Source organism: Drosophila subobscura, chromosome J (assembly GCF_008121235.1).
Source record: "Drosophila subobscura isolate 14011-0131.10 chromosome J, UCBerk_Dsub_1.0, whole genome shotgun sequence".
Classification (NCBI taxonomy): domain Eukaryota; kingdom Metazoa; phylum Arthropoda; class Insecta; order Diptera; family Drosophilidae; genus Drosophila; species Drosophila subobscura.
Window position 1 is genome coordinate 19,092,580 of NC_048532.1, and position 16,814 is coordinate 19,109,393.

Consider the following 16,814-nt stretch of genomic DNA (forward strand, 5'->3'; position numbering starts at 1 on the left):
TATTTTCATCATCGCTTAAAACTCTATTGTTTTTTGGTGCTTGTTCTTACGGTGTTTGCAGCTGCCGGGCAATTCGATTGCCCCACAGGCAAGAAGAATGTTCAACAAAACGGTTTCAAAAACTGATTTTATGGAAACAAGGAACGAGTATAATCTATCGAGTACGAGTACGAGTATATCTTTGAGCATATCTGAACTCTCGCTTTGTCTGACTAAGTTTAGTAGTGTTTTTTCTGCTTATTTTTAACCATGTATCTACATACGATTAGTTGGGCATACACGTAATATATGTATTTGTTTTTATTCTCTTTCGAAATCACTAAGTTTACTACCAAAACACCGATAAAAGAAAATATATACGAGTATGTTAAGTACATCTTGTGGGTTATAAATGACAGAAAAATAGCAATGAACACATTTAATTTATCCATTTTTGTTATGGTTAATAATCCAACTGAAAATAAATTCCAACTCAAAACAGAAATCACACATCGAAATCAAGTAAATTTTTGGTTTTTTCTTTTCTTTAGCTACTGGTTTAAAATCTGGTTTACATGTACGAGTAATGTGTGGCCAAAAAACGAAAGGAAAAAGGGAGTACCGAAGGAGCTGTTATCGTTGATAGCTGACTATCAGTGAGTGGAAAAATTGGGTGATTTTTCATATATTTAAATAGCCTTGAAGCTGCAATCAGTTGCGAGAGAGAGAGAGAGAATTCAATGCATTTTCGTGAGCGCATTTTGTGAAAAGCTGAAAACGCGTATGTGTGTGTCAGTGTGAGTGTGAGTGTGTGTATGGTGGGGCGGGGTTAAAAACTGCTGCAAAATGCTTAAGCTGCATTTAATAGCCATGTACTTTTAGGTATGTAGTAGTAGTAAGTATATGGTATGCGTATATATAGTAGTATTTATCATTTGTTCTTTTTTCCTTTTATATTTTCTATATATTTTAAATATATATTTTCGGGCTGCAAACTCTCACACTGGAGTGCTGCTACCCCCGAGGCCTTCTCTTAAGCAAAAATGAATAAAACAAAATAGTTTTATACCGGAGTTTTTGGTAATTTCCGTCTTGTGGGCGATGCTGGTGATTTGTCTGTGGTGGTTTCGGGTTCTGTTTTCATATTTTCATACATTTTTTGCGGGTTTTTAACAAGAAACGAGAGAGCAACAAATGAAAAAATTATGTAAATGTCAGAGAGATGTTTACATACACATTATATACACAACAATGTAAAAGACAGAGAGCTTAGATAAAGATATAGAGAAAAGCGTCAGCTTACCCGCAATGAGCCCAAGGCCAACGGGTCCATCGCCCGAACGTCGTGGTCCGCTCTGTCCACCGGCATTGCCCGGCGGCAGATTCTCATCGAAGAGATCGCACATACGAAAATCGGTGGCATGCTCCACCAGCAGCTCCACAATGTCCCCGGTGCGATCCATAATGGAGCAGACCTCCTCGAAGCTCCGATCGATAAGGGACATGCCATTCCATTCGAGTATCTGCAAGGGGGTGGGTGGTGTGGGTGAATGTTGTTTTGGTATTCAAAATGAGAGCACAAATACACAAATCATCAATCATCAATCATTGGGATATTAATTTTGGGCTTTAGCTGTTGACAGGCATCAGCTGCTGGCAGGCAGCGTTGCTCTCTGCGGTGTGCCACTCCACCCAATCGACTGTGGCAGCGCTGCTACTAATCACTCAGCCTAAAACCCAGCTCACACCCTTCATATACCCTTTGTGAGCCCACTCACCTTGTCTCCTTGCTGCAGGCCATTCTTCTCGGCCGCTCCGCCCGGCACCGTCCACACAATGTACGCAAAGAGTCGGCCATCGGCACCGGTCTTGCCACCGACGACGCGCATCCCAAAGCCACGTGCTGCAGGGAATAGACAATGTCAAATATAATAAGATTCAACACTCAGCACTCGAGTGATTATGGCTAAAAAAAGCAGAACAAAAAGGAAAGCTAAGAGCAGAATAATCAATAGAGTGCCGCTTGAAGGAGCAAATCTGTGGCTTGCCGCCGACACGTATTGGGGCAGGCTACAAATTTCGGGCATGTAGCAACAATTTGCGTTGATTTCATTTGCACTTTGTAGTGGCCGGCTCACAGACTTGCGTCTACGCCCTCTTGTCTAGGAGTCTTTGGTCTTGTTTGCGCTTTGCCTCAGTCCCCGTCCCCAAGTGTCTGGCAAGTTTTTCTGCTTAGTCAACGTGTCCGGAGTCTGCCCAATCCCTCCCGCGACGGATGCGCTGCTGTATATATTTGTTGAGAATTTTTCCCCAAAATGTTTGGCACAAATTTATTTGTTCTTGTGCGGTCTTGACCGCTTTGCCTTTGCCCCTTTTGGCCCGATGCCTGACCCTCTCGTCGTCTCTGAGGTTTATCGACATTTATTGCACTTTAAGTGTGCCAAATGGCGGGGAGACCTGTGTACTGAATCAATTTCCCTGCCGAAATCCAAACAATTTAATTAATTAAATTGCAATTCAGGGGTGGCAGAGTGCGGGGGACGGGTGGGTGCACACGCCTGTGCAGTATTCAGTTCAGTTTCCAGGTACTTATCATTCGGGGCACAGAAAACTAATTTCAACAATTTGTGCACCGAAAGCTTGGGGAAAAACGGATTTCCGGCGCTCGCTGGCGACTGTGGCCTCGAGGCCCTGGGACGACAGTCACGACATTCAAGCGCTTGCTGCAGACAATGGCTAAGAAAGTTAGCCAGGAACGAGGAGGAGCGGCAGGGCAGGCAGCAGGCAGCAGCAGCAGCATCCGCGATGACAATGAAATTGTGTCGCCAAGGTGAGCAGGAAGGACGTGGAGGACTTGCCTGTCAGCCATACAGCCACCCAGCCTTGCCTTGCCGCATGGCAGGTCCAAGTTTGAGCGCCGGAAATGGCGGCAAACTTGTGCCAGAAGTATGCAATAAAATGTTGCGCATCCGCACATTGCTGTTGATTCAGGCGCATTGATACCCAATTAGGGGATAAGGCAACATCTCCATCCCTGCCCCCCTGCCACCTTGTTTGTTGAGTGTGTTTTAATCAAAAGTTTTTTCTTTTTGCTGCCTCCCACAGCGGCCCTAAGACGACAATAAAAATTTTATAAATAAAAACGCAAATCCTTTTGCTGTCAGCGCAGGAAAGCGAAGAAAAAAGTTAAGAAAATTCCGCTGCGGACAGCGGATGTGCCACAAAACCTCAGCCCCAAACTCTGCCACAGATTATTCATTCGATGACGCAACAGTTTTTGGTTTGCGCGACTGTGTGCCACTTTTTTCTTTCTTTTCCTGCTGCTGTAACCATTTTCCTTTACTGAGCCGGCACTTAACATGCACGAAATGTGCGGCGTTGAGTGAAATTTTCGATTCGTTTTGGTCATAAAACTCATGAGCAGAGCAGAGCAGAGCTGAGGTGCGGCTCTGCGCTGCGCTGGCTGTTTGGCTATTTTCTGTGTAAAGTCTTTTGTCTCATTGTGGCGACTGACCAGCCACATCCACGAGTCTGTCTCGTGCTGTCCATTTCCCTGCCCTGCCTGGCCAGCTTTTACGATACAATTTGTTTGCCGGATGCTCAGTTATTTTTTTATGTGGCCATCATTGGGATTTAATAAGCCAAACGAGTGGGAGTCAGCCACACCGGCACACACCACAGAGAGAAAAGGTGTACGAGCATTGTTTATGGTCCTTCAAGGGTCCAAGGGGTCGCTAGGTTATTCCTTTGGTTATTTGTAGCAACCATTTCCTTTTGTTATACGAGGGGTGCAGCAATGCCAACATATTGGCATTGAATTGAATCAACATTTTTCCAAAATTATTACACAACGGGGAAGGAGAGAGGCAGGGAGAATAACCACTGGCAGGACATGGTAGGGAGAACTCTTCATGGCACTGGGAGCTTGAACCAGTTGAAAAAGTTTAAAGTTTCGCTCGGGTTTCTTTGACAAGTTTGTAATTTGCACCAGGGCCAGGGCACACACACACAGAGACGCAGAGCTCCACATCCTCAGTAATGACATTAACAGAGCAAACTTTTAGCTGACATACACACATTGAAGGATTTAATCGATGGACACCTCTGCACGTTGCACCTGCACCTCGCTCTCGCTTCTCCCCTGGCTCTGTGTGTGTGTGTGTGTGTGTGTGCATCCTTCCTGCGGATGCGTCATGAGCGTTAGTGGCTTCTATCGGCTGTCATAAAAATTGACTCTTAATTAAACTAGAGGAAAGTGTGGAGGTGAAAGGCAGAGCTCGCTCTGGCAAGATTAAACCAACTCCTGAAGGATACATGGCTGGCTGGCATGCATGAAGAAATTGCTCGTTTAAAGTGTGCCCGCTGCTCGCCTCATATGGCAGGAAGGACTATGAAAAGGCGGCACTCAAGTGGAAATCTAAGCACTGTGGTGAGTACTGCTCGGGGTCTGGGCGGTGGGTCACCTGTTGACAGTCGTGGACACACACGCAATGCCAGAGAGTCGCAGTCAGTGCTCGACTTTCGTGATTTGCAGTAATAAATGTGAATGCGAGAGTGGACGAGTGTGTGTGTGTGTTTGTGTATAAGTGAGGCTGCATAAAATTTCATTAGGCGTGTTAAGGCGCCATTTCGTGCTACACTTTCACATCCTGTGAGGGCGTCCCTTTCCCTAGCCCCTAGCCGATTAACAGTTGCCATGGCAAACACTTAAACTGTTGCATAATTGAAGGCACAGTCGAATGGCTGACGGGAAACAGGAAACAATTCAATTACATGCCCCATTCGCCAGTAGCAGAAACAGCAACAGCATCAGCCACTACTTGCCACTGGCTGTTGCACTGCATGGATGGATGGATGAGTGGCCATCGCGGGACCCTAATTAAACTCTTCCATTAGTCGAGTGCAGCTGCTAATTACGGGCACCGCTCCCACCCCCTGCTGCTGCTGCCACGAATGAATGCTAACGCACAGAGAACTGCAAGAACAAGAAAAAAATGTGCACCATGTTCGGCATTTCAAATTACAAGGCACACATCTGGCTGTACTGTGTGTGCTCTGTACTTCCTTCGGCATCCTGCCACAACCTTGCACCAGTCAATATATCAAGGCAAATTGCAGCACAGCTGCCACAACCACAGCCTCCTGCATGTGCATGTGCATGTTACATGGGTGCGTCGTGTGCAGCAGGTTGCCAGTCCTTGTGGGTAAGCCACATGGCAACGGGTAGAGAGAAGACGCGACCAGCGTCTCAGGTGGTATACGGATAAGGACGTGGGCTGGGGATCGAGCAAATACCACCACCACCAGCAGCAGCAGCGGCAGCGGCAGCGGCAGCCAAGGAAATGGTTTAGCACATTAAAATTCCACTTGCTTCGTTGCATATCAAATATGCCGGGTAAGCAGCAGCCACTGCCACTGCCACAGCCACACAGCCACGGATAGACAACAGAATCTGTACGGCAAGTCGGGTGGGGGTTGTAGAGGCTTAACTCATGATACGCCGAGCAAGCAGCGAGCAGCAAGGTGGAGCCTGTCGTGTGCTGCAGCTGCGTGCCACAGCTTCGGCCTGAGACTCTCCACCTTGATGCTCTGATGCTTATACGCATTTGTTGGGTATTGACATTTTTTTTTTATGATATGCAAATTGAAATTTTATATAAGCAAGCGCACGTTGCACAGGTGACTAACTGACGGTAAAAAAAAGGGGAAAACAAGTATCGGTGTGTGCTGTGTGTGCTCTGGGAGCCAGTCATCCAGCCAGCCAGCCAGCGGCTAGTTATTTTGATTGGAATTATAGGCGCTCGTTAGGAGCAGGGGTAAGAGGTTGCTGCTGCTGCTCTTGCCTTGCTGCTTCTCCTGTTGTTGGTTCAGGCGTATGTCTGATGCTCCTCGTGCTCTAAGCGAATTAAGACGAGCCGAGAGGTCTCCTTGCAGATAGTTTGCTGTGAATATTCTACTAGGGATTCCTGGCATATACATAAACCGAAGCCTGATCGAATGAAATGCGTTGGTAGCTAACTTGGGGAAAATCAATTTCCTACTCTCACTGCTACACCTTTTCACCTTTCCCTTCGCCACTTTTTCACCTTTCCTTTGCGCCACTTTTGCTGGCAGTTTTCCTCCTAGTATTTTGTATATTTTCAGCTGCATTTTTCACTCTTAAGTTGGCAAAAGGTTGGACCTGAGCCTGCGATGCTTGTCCAGTTTTTTACGGCTTTCGAGTGCAGAGCAAAAGTGTTCGATTCGTGTGGGGCCATGCATGCGTTTTGGCCAACACATCCACAAAGACACCGTGTACGTGTGCGCCTTATTATTTATGGCCAGCAAGGCATAAACTTTCCTTTCCACTGGCATTGGAATTGCCATTGCCATTGGCATTTGGTAGCTGCTGCTGCTGCTGGCCAACAATTTCTGCTTCGATATTTTTGCCGTTCACTTTTTATGCGCTCTATTTGAATATTCTTTGGAATTCTAATAGCGCCGCTGCCCTCACACCGCTCTCTGCTCTGCTCTCGCTGGCCATGGATATTTCCCGTATTGATTTTTTTATGGCCCGATAATTAAAAATTCATTTGGGCTGCTGACTGGCTGGCTGGCTCGTTGGCTGGACTCTTGAGGAATGCAACAAAAAAATGCATATAATTAAAACCCGATCCACCAGGACCAGAAGAACGACACACAGAGAGCACACAGACACGGACATCCAGGCGGGGTTGGGTAAAGAGGGTCCAATAATGCCGAGCTGCTAAATGTCCTACATATATGTATGGGGCTGTGTCCTTCCCAGGACTAGTGCACTGGCAGAGCAGTGCCGCTCCCAGCAGAGCTGCTCCCTCCCTCCGTTGAGCCTTCGGTCGGTCGGTGTGCCTTTATGTCGATAAAATCCGCTCAGTTGCTTAATCTGCTACCAGTTTTGCTTCCGCTTTGGGTTTCATTAAGGCCCACGGGGGCCTCAACCACATTATCCCCTGTGCACACCCCCACCTACGCTTTGTCCTGCTCCCGCCGTGCACTTTGTTTGGGGGGAATTAAAGGAGCGACCCATAGAGAGCCACAGAGCCCACACACAGAGTCACCGGAGAGGTCTAGGGAGATGACAGGAAACGGTCGTCGGTTTTGGCCATTCTGTCGGTCGTTTTGGCTGTCGTCGTCCTGTTGAATTAGCATAACCAAACGTTGTAATGAGTCCAGTTTACTTGGCCATTTCCGGTGCGGTGTGGCAAGGAAGTGGCAGCACATCAACTGAAGCCAGAGCCCAAGCCAAAGGCCAAGCCGGATGGCGCAGCTCTCCTTAAATGGCCAAAACCCCTGCCCCTAACGCTCACCAACTCCCCCACAATTACTCGGACAGACATTGAGGTAAAATCCCCCAACCCGGATGTAAGCTCTCACTCACTGCGGTGCGCCTTGTCCGTGGGATCCCGTCGCAGTATGATGCGCCGCTTGGATGCACAAATCGGTCCCGAATCCACGTCGTGTATTACAATGCGTATGGCCTCGCCATCCATTGAGGTCTGACGGCGTGGCGCCTCCAAATCCTCCAGATTGGGGCCCGTGAACGCAGCCATCGGTGGCGGAATCGAGGCGGGCGGTACCGCTGGCAATGCGCCGCGATTCTGCAGCATTGCAATGTCGGGCCTGGTGCAGGCAGGAAGCAAAAGAGAGAAAGAAAACTCGTTTGAGTCTCTGTGTGGCAGCGGAAAATCTTTTCCCGTTTACTTACAGCTGTGAGCCGCGTCGTCGCATTCGTCTGTCGTCGTCTACCGTCAGCACGGGGCTTCCATGGTCCGGCGAACCGGGCGAATCATCGTTCTGTATATCCTCCGAGGGGTGCGGCACCCGGAACGAGGGTCTACGCGAGCCGGGCAACTGTATGGGTGGCATAATGCCGCCACCATCGCACGGCGAACGCTGCATCTGCTGCTGCTGCTGGCCTCCTCCTCCGCCGCCCGGTGACACTCCGCCCTGGACCAGTCCCGGTGCAAACACATCGTAGGCGGACTTTCTGTGGGTCGGAGTCAATCGAGTGTGAGGATGGCTGTGCCCCTGACTATTTACGAGGCTTCTCTCTCCCTCTCTCTCTTACCTGCGCGGCATTGCTGGTATGCCCAGGCCGGAGCCATCCGCTGCCATGCCCAACGCGGGACCACCGCCGCCCATGCTGCCACCCACGGGGCCCGTCTTCATGTCATCGTCGTAGCTGTGCTGTCGGGCCACCCGCGAGCCACGCCTGGACTGCATGCGCGATAGTGGCGCTCCGAACGGCGGCTCCTGGCCATCGCCGCGCGGTGGACTGTTGGAGCGGCTGGGCGCCATGCTGCGGCCACCTTTTAGTTGCTGCAACAGGGCACACGCAGGAAATGGTTAAAGTTGGTGAAAAGTTCTTAATGTTCGGCTGGCAAAACTTACCCGTTCCAACTCCTTCAGGGAGGCGGGCGAAACGTCCGAGTGTCGCCGCAGTTCGGGACTGCGTGGCGGTGCCAGAGCTGCCCCGTTGCTTGGGGCTAGGGTCTGGGTGCTGCTGCCCAGCTTGGCGTCCGAGTGGCGACGCTGCAGCGCCTCCATAACGGGCACATCCAGCATGGAGTCCGTCGAGTCCTGCGGTATGCAGACGCGTGAGGCCATCTTGCGGCGGCAAACGCTGCAGCGCCACATGGTCTAAGAGAGAGAGAGAGAGAGAGGAAAGGAAACATCAAGTATACGCAACGTTAATTAAAACTGTCGGCTAAGCGACGCAACAAACACTGTAAAAATCTATTTGCGGCCTGCGCCTCCTCCTATTTGTTGGTAAAAGTTGAAGTAAAACCCCATTATGTTATGGCCAGTTACCGTTACCTGAGCTCGCTGTGCTGCCTGTGGCAACGCGAAAATAAATATTAATTACTTTCTGAACAAAAAGTTGTGGCCCATCGTTGCACGGGCAAATTCTATTTCCAGCAGAGCAAAGGAGGAAAGAAGAGCAGCGAGGAAGGTCACTGCGGCTGCCTCTCAACCTTCATGCTGCCATGCATTGCACTTGCCACTTTCCACTTCCGCGGACACACACACACAGACACACACACACACACGCGCCAACGCCCGCACACAATGCTCGTTACAGTTTCCAGCTGACTGCGCTGCCCCCACAGCACGGCTTCAATCGTCGTCATGTGTCGCCCTACTATTGGCAGCGCATAGCGGCAACTGTCGCCGTTTTAATTAAGTTGCAGGTGCTATGCGCTTGGCCCGCACTGTAGCCGTAGCGTAGGCGAACGCAGCTGCCAGCTAGCCAGCAGGCGACGCTGGCTCTGGCTTTGGTTTATTGCTTTTGTTTTCCCCCAGGTTGCAGGCGGCAATGTAATTACATAGTGTGTGTGGCAACGAGTGTGGCAGCGTGTGTGCCAGTAGTTCATGATCCCATCGAGAAATCGACTGAAAAGTTATTTCAAAGTTGCTCACAGGACTTGGGATAGCAACGCTGGCAACGAGGCAACGAAGGATGTGCAAAATTTAAGATTTAATTTATAAATCTCATAATCGATTCACAGCAGAGAGACAGACAGAGAGACTGGCAAAACTAAGCCACAAAGAGACGGACAGAAATATTTATGGTTTCTCTCCTTTACGATTATGGCAATCGCATTCCTATTTACACCCCAAATGAATCTCTGACAAAGCGAGAGAGAACGAGAAAGAGCTCCATCTGTATATGCAATGACCATTATCCATTATCCATTATCATCGGCTATGACTGCGGAGTTCATATGCCGGCTTAAATGATTATTTCATACATAGCCACCGAGCCCCAGGCCACCCAAGGCAGCTGCTAAATGTCCAGGGCGTAGCCAGAGCACCGCAACCAGGCCCATAATTACGGCTCTGTTTCCTCTCTCTGTGTGTGTGGGTGTGTATCTGTGTGTGTCTGTGTGTGGCTGTGTTCATGACGCCCATGAACATCAATTTCAATTAGCCAAAGTGGCCAGGTTGACAGACAAACGTTAAATTTTATGTTCAGGGCGTTGGCGGTTGGCTGTTGGCATTGGCGGTTGGTCGCTCGGTCGCCCGCTCGACCTCCTTGACAAATTGCCACAAGTGAAGACAATGTTGCCGACTGGCTGGCGGCTTGTGTTCTGCCTATCAATGATCATTATGCGGCAAGTATTGACAGATGCTCTCCCACACAAGGCGAAGGTGCAGCACCACAAGAACATCCTTCCATGGGTGGCCCAGAGGCTGTGCGCGCGGCAGGCGGCTGGGGCCATTTAATCTCGTTAATGCGGCTTTTATCCTGTTAATGCCCCATGGTGAATGGCTATTGTTGCACGCTGGATAATCTAATTTGTGGCACCCCTTTTCGCAATCGTTGAATGGAGACACTCCACTCCAGCATACATATTTTCATATTAATTGAGTGCCGCCGCTGCTGCTGCTGCTGCTGCATTCTATGTTTATTTTTGCCACTGGGCAGGACATTGCCTAGTGGCCTGGAAGTCTCTGGGTTGTCCCTGGCTTGTCCCTGGGCACTTACCGCATCCTCGTGCTCGTCCAGTTTGCTGTAGCTGGCACAGTCCTCGCACACCCGCTGCTGGCACTCGAAGCACGTCTTGTGGTAGTCGTCCGGCTTGAAGGACTTGAGGCACACCCTGCAGGCGCCAGCTCTGCGTCCGGGCTCTTGTTTGGCCGCTGCCCCGCCTCCACCGCTGCCGCTTGTTGTCGTGCTGTGGTTGTTGTTGTTCTGGTTGCCGGACTCCTGCTGCTGCTGTTGCTGCTGCTGCTGCTGATAGCTGGGCGAGCCGTAGCTGCCGCTTGTGTCCGCATCCGTTGGCACCAGCGAGGGGCGTGGCGACATTTTATTAACTTTGAAAAGAAAACAGAAAGCAAAGAGAGAGAATGAGAGATAGAAAAGGGAGTAAGTCATGTAATCAATTTACGAGCCAACTAAAGGGCGCCCATAAATGAAAACTTGTTGATTTTCACCACCACCCAGCGCTGACCCCAATGGCAGCCCTCCCCTGCCCGTAGCGTGAGGGGCAAACGAGGCGTGGCACTAAAGTCTAGTTCAATTAGCCAACAGTTCAGATAATTGATATGCTGCTCTGCCACAGCCAGCGGACACGAGCGAACAGCTGGCCACGAAATGCGATAAATTCAATTATTATTATCAGCGGAAATGCAGCGACAGCCATCGAAATGAACAGGAAAAATGGAAAGTTTCCTAAATTGAATTATTTGTCGGGGACTCGGGGATCCGTGATAAATGCTATAAATGTAGGAATATATTTTTCAGCTTCGAAGTAAGTTTTAAACTCAACTTTGAAGCTTTTTAGTGGCTGCAGCAGCAGCGGCAAAGCTGTCAAAAGTGAAGCCTTTTAATACCCTAAAAGAGCAGGGCAACAAGTGGGGTATATCGGTACAGAGAGCACTTGAAGTGAAGAGAAATTTCAAGCTGCATAATCTCTTTGATCTGCAGGGAGTTTCCTGGAGTTGGACCTGCCCTAGGGTATCTGCATCTTCGGTTAGCACCCAAAAACGGCTCTCTCCTTTGCTGCTGCCTGCACTTATCCTCACATTTATTTGCTTTGGTGTGCGTGAGACTGCACCTGGGTGTGTGTGTGTGTGTGTGTGTATATATTTCACCCTTGAGAAAATGGTGCAACTGTTTTATGTGTGGCACGGGGAACAAAGTCGCGGTGCATTAGTCACAGTCACAGAAGGTAGGGAGGACAGCCAGCCAGCCAGCCAGCCAACCAGCCAGCGCAGCAAGGACAAAGGCTCTGCTCTGCACACACCGCTCTGCTGGCTGGCTGGCTGTTGGCTGACTGCTGGCTGTGCATTGCTCATACGCACAGTTGCACCTTGTGCTTTCACCTTTGACATTTGCAGCCCGTAAAAGTGGCAAAAGCAAATACGAACGAACGAGCCTGAAACAATAAAGAGTCGCCAAGTGCTGCATGCGACAAGCTGCAAGCGAAGAAAAACTACGTAGAGGGGAGGGGAAAAAAGAAACGAAAACGATTGCAACTCAAGGGAGCACTCAAGAGGCAGGCAGGCGGAGGGCTGGGGTGCAGCATAATGGAAACGAGCTGCCACATAAAGTTATTAAGGCATTTGCCCAACTTTTAGTTGTGTGTGAATTATGTTGGTATGTGTGTGCCCTGAGGCACCCTCAAAAAAGTGAGGCAGCCACAAAAATCTGCAAAAGAAAACTCGTTGCCTGCGGCAAGGTAACAACAGGATGTGGTTGTGCTCTGAAGGTCCTGTGGTTGCAGCAGCTGCTGCTGCATCTCCTGGGAGCGACTGCTGCGATTATCCTCAATTATGTGTCCAAGCAGCAGCAGCAGCAGCAGCAGCAACACAAGTGCCAAAATATTTGCTCAAATTATGGCAACAAACAAAAAGCAAACTGACTGCGACTGCGGGGCAGCGTGTGCTTCAGTCTGTGGTTTCGTCTGTGGTTCCGACTCCTCCCGTTTTACGACACAACTAAATAAACATCATGAAATAAGATTTCATTTCTTTCTAATAAATCTGATGGCACTGCCATAAAATCAACAAGCCACAGAGGAAAGAGGAAGTAGCAAGGAGCAAAGCATGAAGCAGTCAGCAAGGAGCAGTGTCGCATCGTTTTGGTGGCAGCCAACTAAAATGCGATAAAAATAACACAAAAGTCAACACAACATTTTTCGTGTTGTGATTTGCAGTGTCGCTGTCGTGTTCCCTTGCCCCTTTCCATCACTCCATCCTGCTCTGTTCTTGCCACAAAGCTGAAACTGAAATTGAAGCTGCGACTGAAGCTGGTGAATCTGTTGCTGCTGTTTGGTTTCCCCACTGGTTTTTATTGACTCTGGATTTGCTGTGGACATGAGGGGGGACGTCGTCGTGTCACATTTATGGTCACCATAACAATGGCAATGGGAGAAGCTGCTCCTGCTCCTGCTGCTGCTGCTGCTGCTGCAGAATGGTAAATGGGGAAATGTCGATGACTTGGTAATGGTAATGCTGATGGCTGATGCATTGCTTGACCCTTTTGCACAATTCCAATCTGTGATGCAAACGAGCGTAAGCGGCAAAATATGGCATATACGCGCCGTTGCCCAGGGATATGCTCATTGTTATGAGTCCGCCCTCGCTCCGTCCCCCTCTTGGATTGCTGTGTGGGGAAAACTTTGAAGCTTGCCATAAATACCCATGCAATTGGTGGGTGTGGCAGGGATAAGGGATAAAGGATAAACCCTGCTGTCAGCTATGAGCACCACTTACCTTTGTCTGTGACGGTGAGCAGCGAGGAGGACAGCGTGGCCTTCATTTTGTTCAAGGCGCCCGTATTGGAGGCACCGCCACCCGAGTCCGTGGCATGCTGCTGCCGCTCGTTGCTCGTCTCATCGGTGGCCACCATCTGCAAAAGAAGAAGAAATGCAAAATCCATGAATATTTGTGGCAACATATTGAACTTGTTTGCATAACCGGCGATCGGCTATAGCTTTGCCATCATTCTAAAAGTTTTATGCAACTTTTTCGTTTACTAATTTCTGTGGAAAAGCTTTAATTCGTTGCAGGAGAATTTCCCTTTCCGTTCAGTGGGTCTGGGATTGAGTTATTTTGTGCAAAATCATTTGCAGATTATTGCAGAAGGAAAGCAAATCCTGGCTGATGTAATTCCCTTTTAAGATTTGGTCTCTAACCCTGGAGACACCTTTTAGAGTCCTCTCCAAGATTTTCTCTACGCTTTTCCGGCCAGTCATGCTCAGACCAGGTGAACCCGAAATGCCTTGGGTTTTATTTGATTTTTCCGGGAAAAAACCTGCTGTCGCTGCTGCTGCTGCTGAGGCGCAACAAATTGCCAAGAAATCGTAAAGTGTGCCAAGTAATTTTTGATTAAACAAAGCTGAAGGCAAAGCCGAAACTGAGACCGGCTGATGCTGGCCCAGCGGCGGCTTTCCAAAAAATTGCCGTCATTCTTTTTAATGCACAAAAGGGAGAGTGAGAGAGAGAGAAAGCCTCTGTGTGTGTGTCAGAGAGGAATAACAATTGAAAAGGGCCGAAAACATAAGTGCTCTCTCTTGTCCCTCCGCTCCACTGTGCTTTGCTCTGTCAGCGTTTTATGAAGTGGAAATTTTCTATTTGCCAAAGCGCCAACGAGTAAAGCGGAACAAACAGACCAGCAAGCCAGCCAGGCAGCACATGAAGGCCATCCACACACACACACACACACACACACATAGATAGTAATACACACACACACAGGGAGAGATATATGTATGTATAGTAAACTGCTGGCGCAAATTACGCTAAGTGCTTTCGGCTGCAGCATTTTCGGTTGCCTACCTTTAGGGCCTCCTAAACCAAAAAAAGAAACCAACAGTGGGAGTGAGGTGGAGGTTGAGGATGGGAGAGCGCGGACTAAGCGCCATCTAGTGTCAGATTATGGTCGCTTTGTGCTACATTTTTGATGATGTCATTTGATGTCGGTGGCTCGGTCTGCGGATTTATGTTTCTAGCCAGCGCAACCTTTGGCAAGGCCTTCCTTCCTCCGCTCCTCCATCCAGCTTCCATGAAATCTTAGTGTACTCATCGTAATGTATAGTTGCTTGTTTTGGGTGGCACCATATTTCACTGCCCCTTCTTCAGGTGAAAGGAGAAGCGTTCGCCGGCGTAAACCTTTTTCCACGTGGCTCCAGCTCCGGCAACCAACTTAATTTATATGCTCAGGTGGCTGTGGCCATTTTTCTTCAGCCAAGGGGATGTACCTCAACCTTAGCTCTTATTCTGCTGCTCCGTTTTCCCTACCATTTCCCTTACTCACTCGCTGTCGCTGTCTCTGACTCTGCTCTTCCTGCATACACAATTATTACCGTGTTAATTTTGTCATTTATTATGATGATTTTTTGTTGTTGTTGTTGTTGCTGTTGTTGTTGGTGCTTTTTTGGGGCTTCCCAGGGTCTTATGACCCGAAGCCGCAAATAGTTTCATGTTTAGTGCCGAAAATTATGTGTTGACGTTTAAGTGCTGCCACAGTTGTTGCCACTGTCAGTGTCGCAGACACAGAGGCAGAGGCATGGTATCGGTGGCAACAATAATATGGCGGCTCTGGCAATATGTGCTCCCTTTATGGCCGCAAAGTATGCCACATAAAAGATGCCAGTCAATGCGAAAATGTGGCACACGGCTGGCAGACTCGCTGGCAGCTGAAAGAATCTTTTCTTATGAATGAAAATTGTTTGCATAGCAAGCAGGGAGGCGCAGTAGGAGCAGGAGGCATGACAGGGCATTCCCTGCAGTTGGAAATCAATACGAAATGAGAAAATACACCACTTAAAAGTTGCTGGCAAAAGTTCAGGTCATGTTTCTGTGGCAGGCACGCGCGTACTTCTCATTACATGCAGCCTGACCTTGTGCTGCCTGTTGCAGCCAGCCACACGTTTTGTTGCCTTGTTCCTTCCACAATAAACTGCAGACTGTAGGAGATGTTGCGGCAGAGTGCGGCGGCATGTTGTGCTGTGCTGTGTGTGCTGTTGCTTGGTCAGTGTCTGGCCACAGGCTAGTCCACAGGCGAGACATCAAGCAACCGCAAGAAGGGGCAGGATGCATGTCCTGGCATGGCATGACCGGACGGAAGGATGGATGGTTGTGCAGAGAGAACTTTACATCAGGGAACACTATTAAGAAAATTGCTGCAAATAAACTGCAGCAGCCATACCCCTGCCTGCCCTTGTATCCATGTCATTCATGGCCCACTTACTTGTCCTTTGATGTTCTCTGTGGCTCTTTCGGGCATTTTGAATGTGCCAAAGGGAGAGGCAACAAAAACTTTGTGCGAAAATCCTTTTCCTAACGGACTTCTTTGGCTAACAGACTGTCAACGGGCTCTCAGGCTCATCACCATCATTGTCTTGCGAGTTGCTTGAGTTGGGTACACGAGTCTGAGAGTCGTGGAATCTGGCAATCTTTCGGCCACGAACGCTTTGATTTCGTGCTTCATTTGGTCTAATCAAAACTTTTGCCTAACTCTCTACTCCTCTCTCTCCCCTCTTGGCGAAAATCTGCAGCATTTAGTTGCTTGGGCATTTGCTTGTCAGCTGGCATTTTTGCCGCTTTTCTTTTAATTCTCATCTTGGTTTTTATTAACTTTGCTAAAGAATTTTATGCCCAATGGGAATTTCCTTGGAATTTACACTTTTTCCCTCCAGCTTGTGCATTTTTTTCTGCTTGAGGTTGTCCCTTTATTTTCTTCCCTTTTCTGTGTTATTTTTGGCTTCACACTGCCGCCCACAGCGACGACTACAACGACTCTGTGTATAATTTCCGCATTTCCCGAAAAAAAGGACAACGCGACTGGCAGGCAGGTGTTTTCGCAGGACAATTGAACCGCTTCGATTGCTGCGTATCCTGCGTTTGGTTTCTTTTCTCTTTTTTGTGTATATTTTTATATATTTTTCGGGCTTCATAAACAGCAGCAAAGAGGGTGTGGCATGGGCCAAGCAAAAGCATTTAAAGGGATTTTTAATTAAAAAGTTTTGTTTGTCCAACCTGCCACCCAAACCTCCCTCCCACACCCTTCTAGCTAAGAACCTACACTCTACAGTTTGTTGTTTCTTCCCTGAATCCTGTTTGGAAAACAAAGCTTAAACGATCGGTTCAGGTCGGCAGAATGCAGAGTTCCCCCAACGTTATTTTACCTTCGTTATTTATGCATTTCATTTCACCTCCTCAATTTCGATTTCAATTTGAATTTGAATTTCATTCGCTTTTGTTGCATTTCATTATGGCGCGGCTGCTCATTAAATTTTCAGTGCATTGCCACTGCCGCCGCTCGGCAAGTAATTATAAAATCACAATCACAAATGGCACAAATGAAA

The 16,814-nt window shown here is 48.6% G+C and overlaps 1 protein-coding gene across 4 annotated transcripts in view; it reads right to left on the reverse strand.

The window, feature by feature from the left end:
- LOC117893140 (regulating synaptic membrane exocytosis protein 2) overlaps window positions 1-16,814 on the reverse strand; it is a 66,426-nt gene that overhangs the window by 19,950 nt on the left and 29,662 nt on the right. For all 4 annotated transcript variants that reach the window (XM_034799596.1, XM_034799597.1, XM_034799595.1 and 1 more), the window contains 9 exons: window positions 13,219-13,354; window positions 10,487-10,815; window positions 8,389-8,637; window positions 8,066-8,316; window positions 7,703-7,984; window positions 7,376-7,617; window positions 1,758-1,882; window positions 1,283-1,502; window positions 1,049-1,113 (listed from right to left, as the gene is read on the reverse strand). In XM_034799596.1, the coding sequence (XP_034655487.1) occupies window positions 1,049-1,113; window positions 1,283-1,502; window positions 1,758-1,882; window positions 7,376-7,617; window positions 7,703-7,984; window positions 8,066-8,316; window positions 8,389-8,637; window positions 10,487-10,815; window positions 13,219-13,354 (1,899 nt within the window). The remainder of the gene's footprint in view (window positions 1-1,048; window positions 1,114-1,282; window positions 1,503-1,757; window positions 1,883-7,375; window positions 7,618-7,702; window positions 7,985-8,065; window positions 8,317-8,388; window positions 8,638-10,486; window positions 10,816-13,218; window positions 13,355-16,814) is intronic.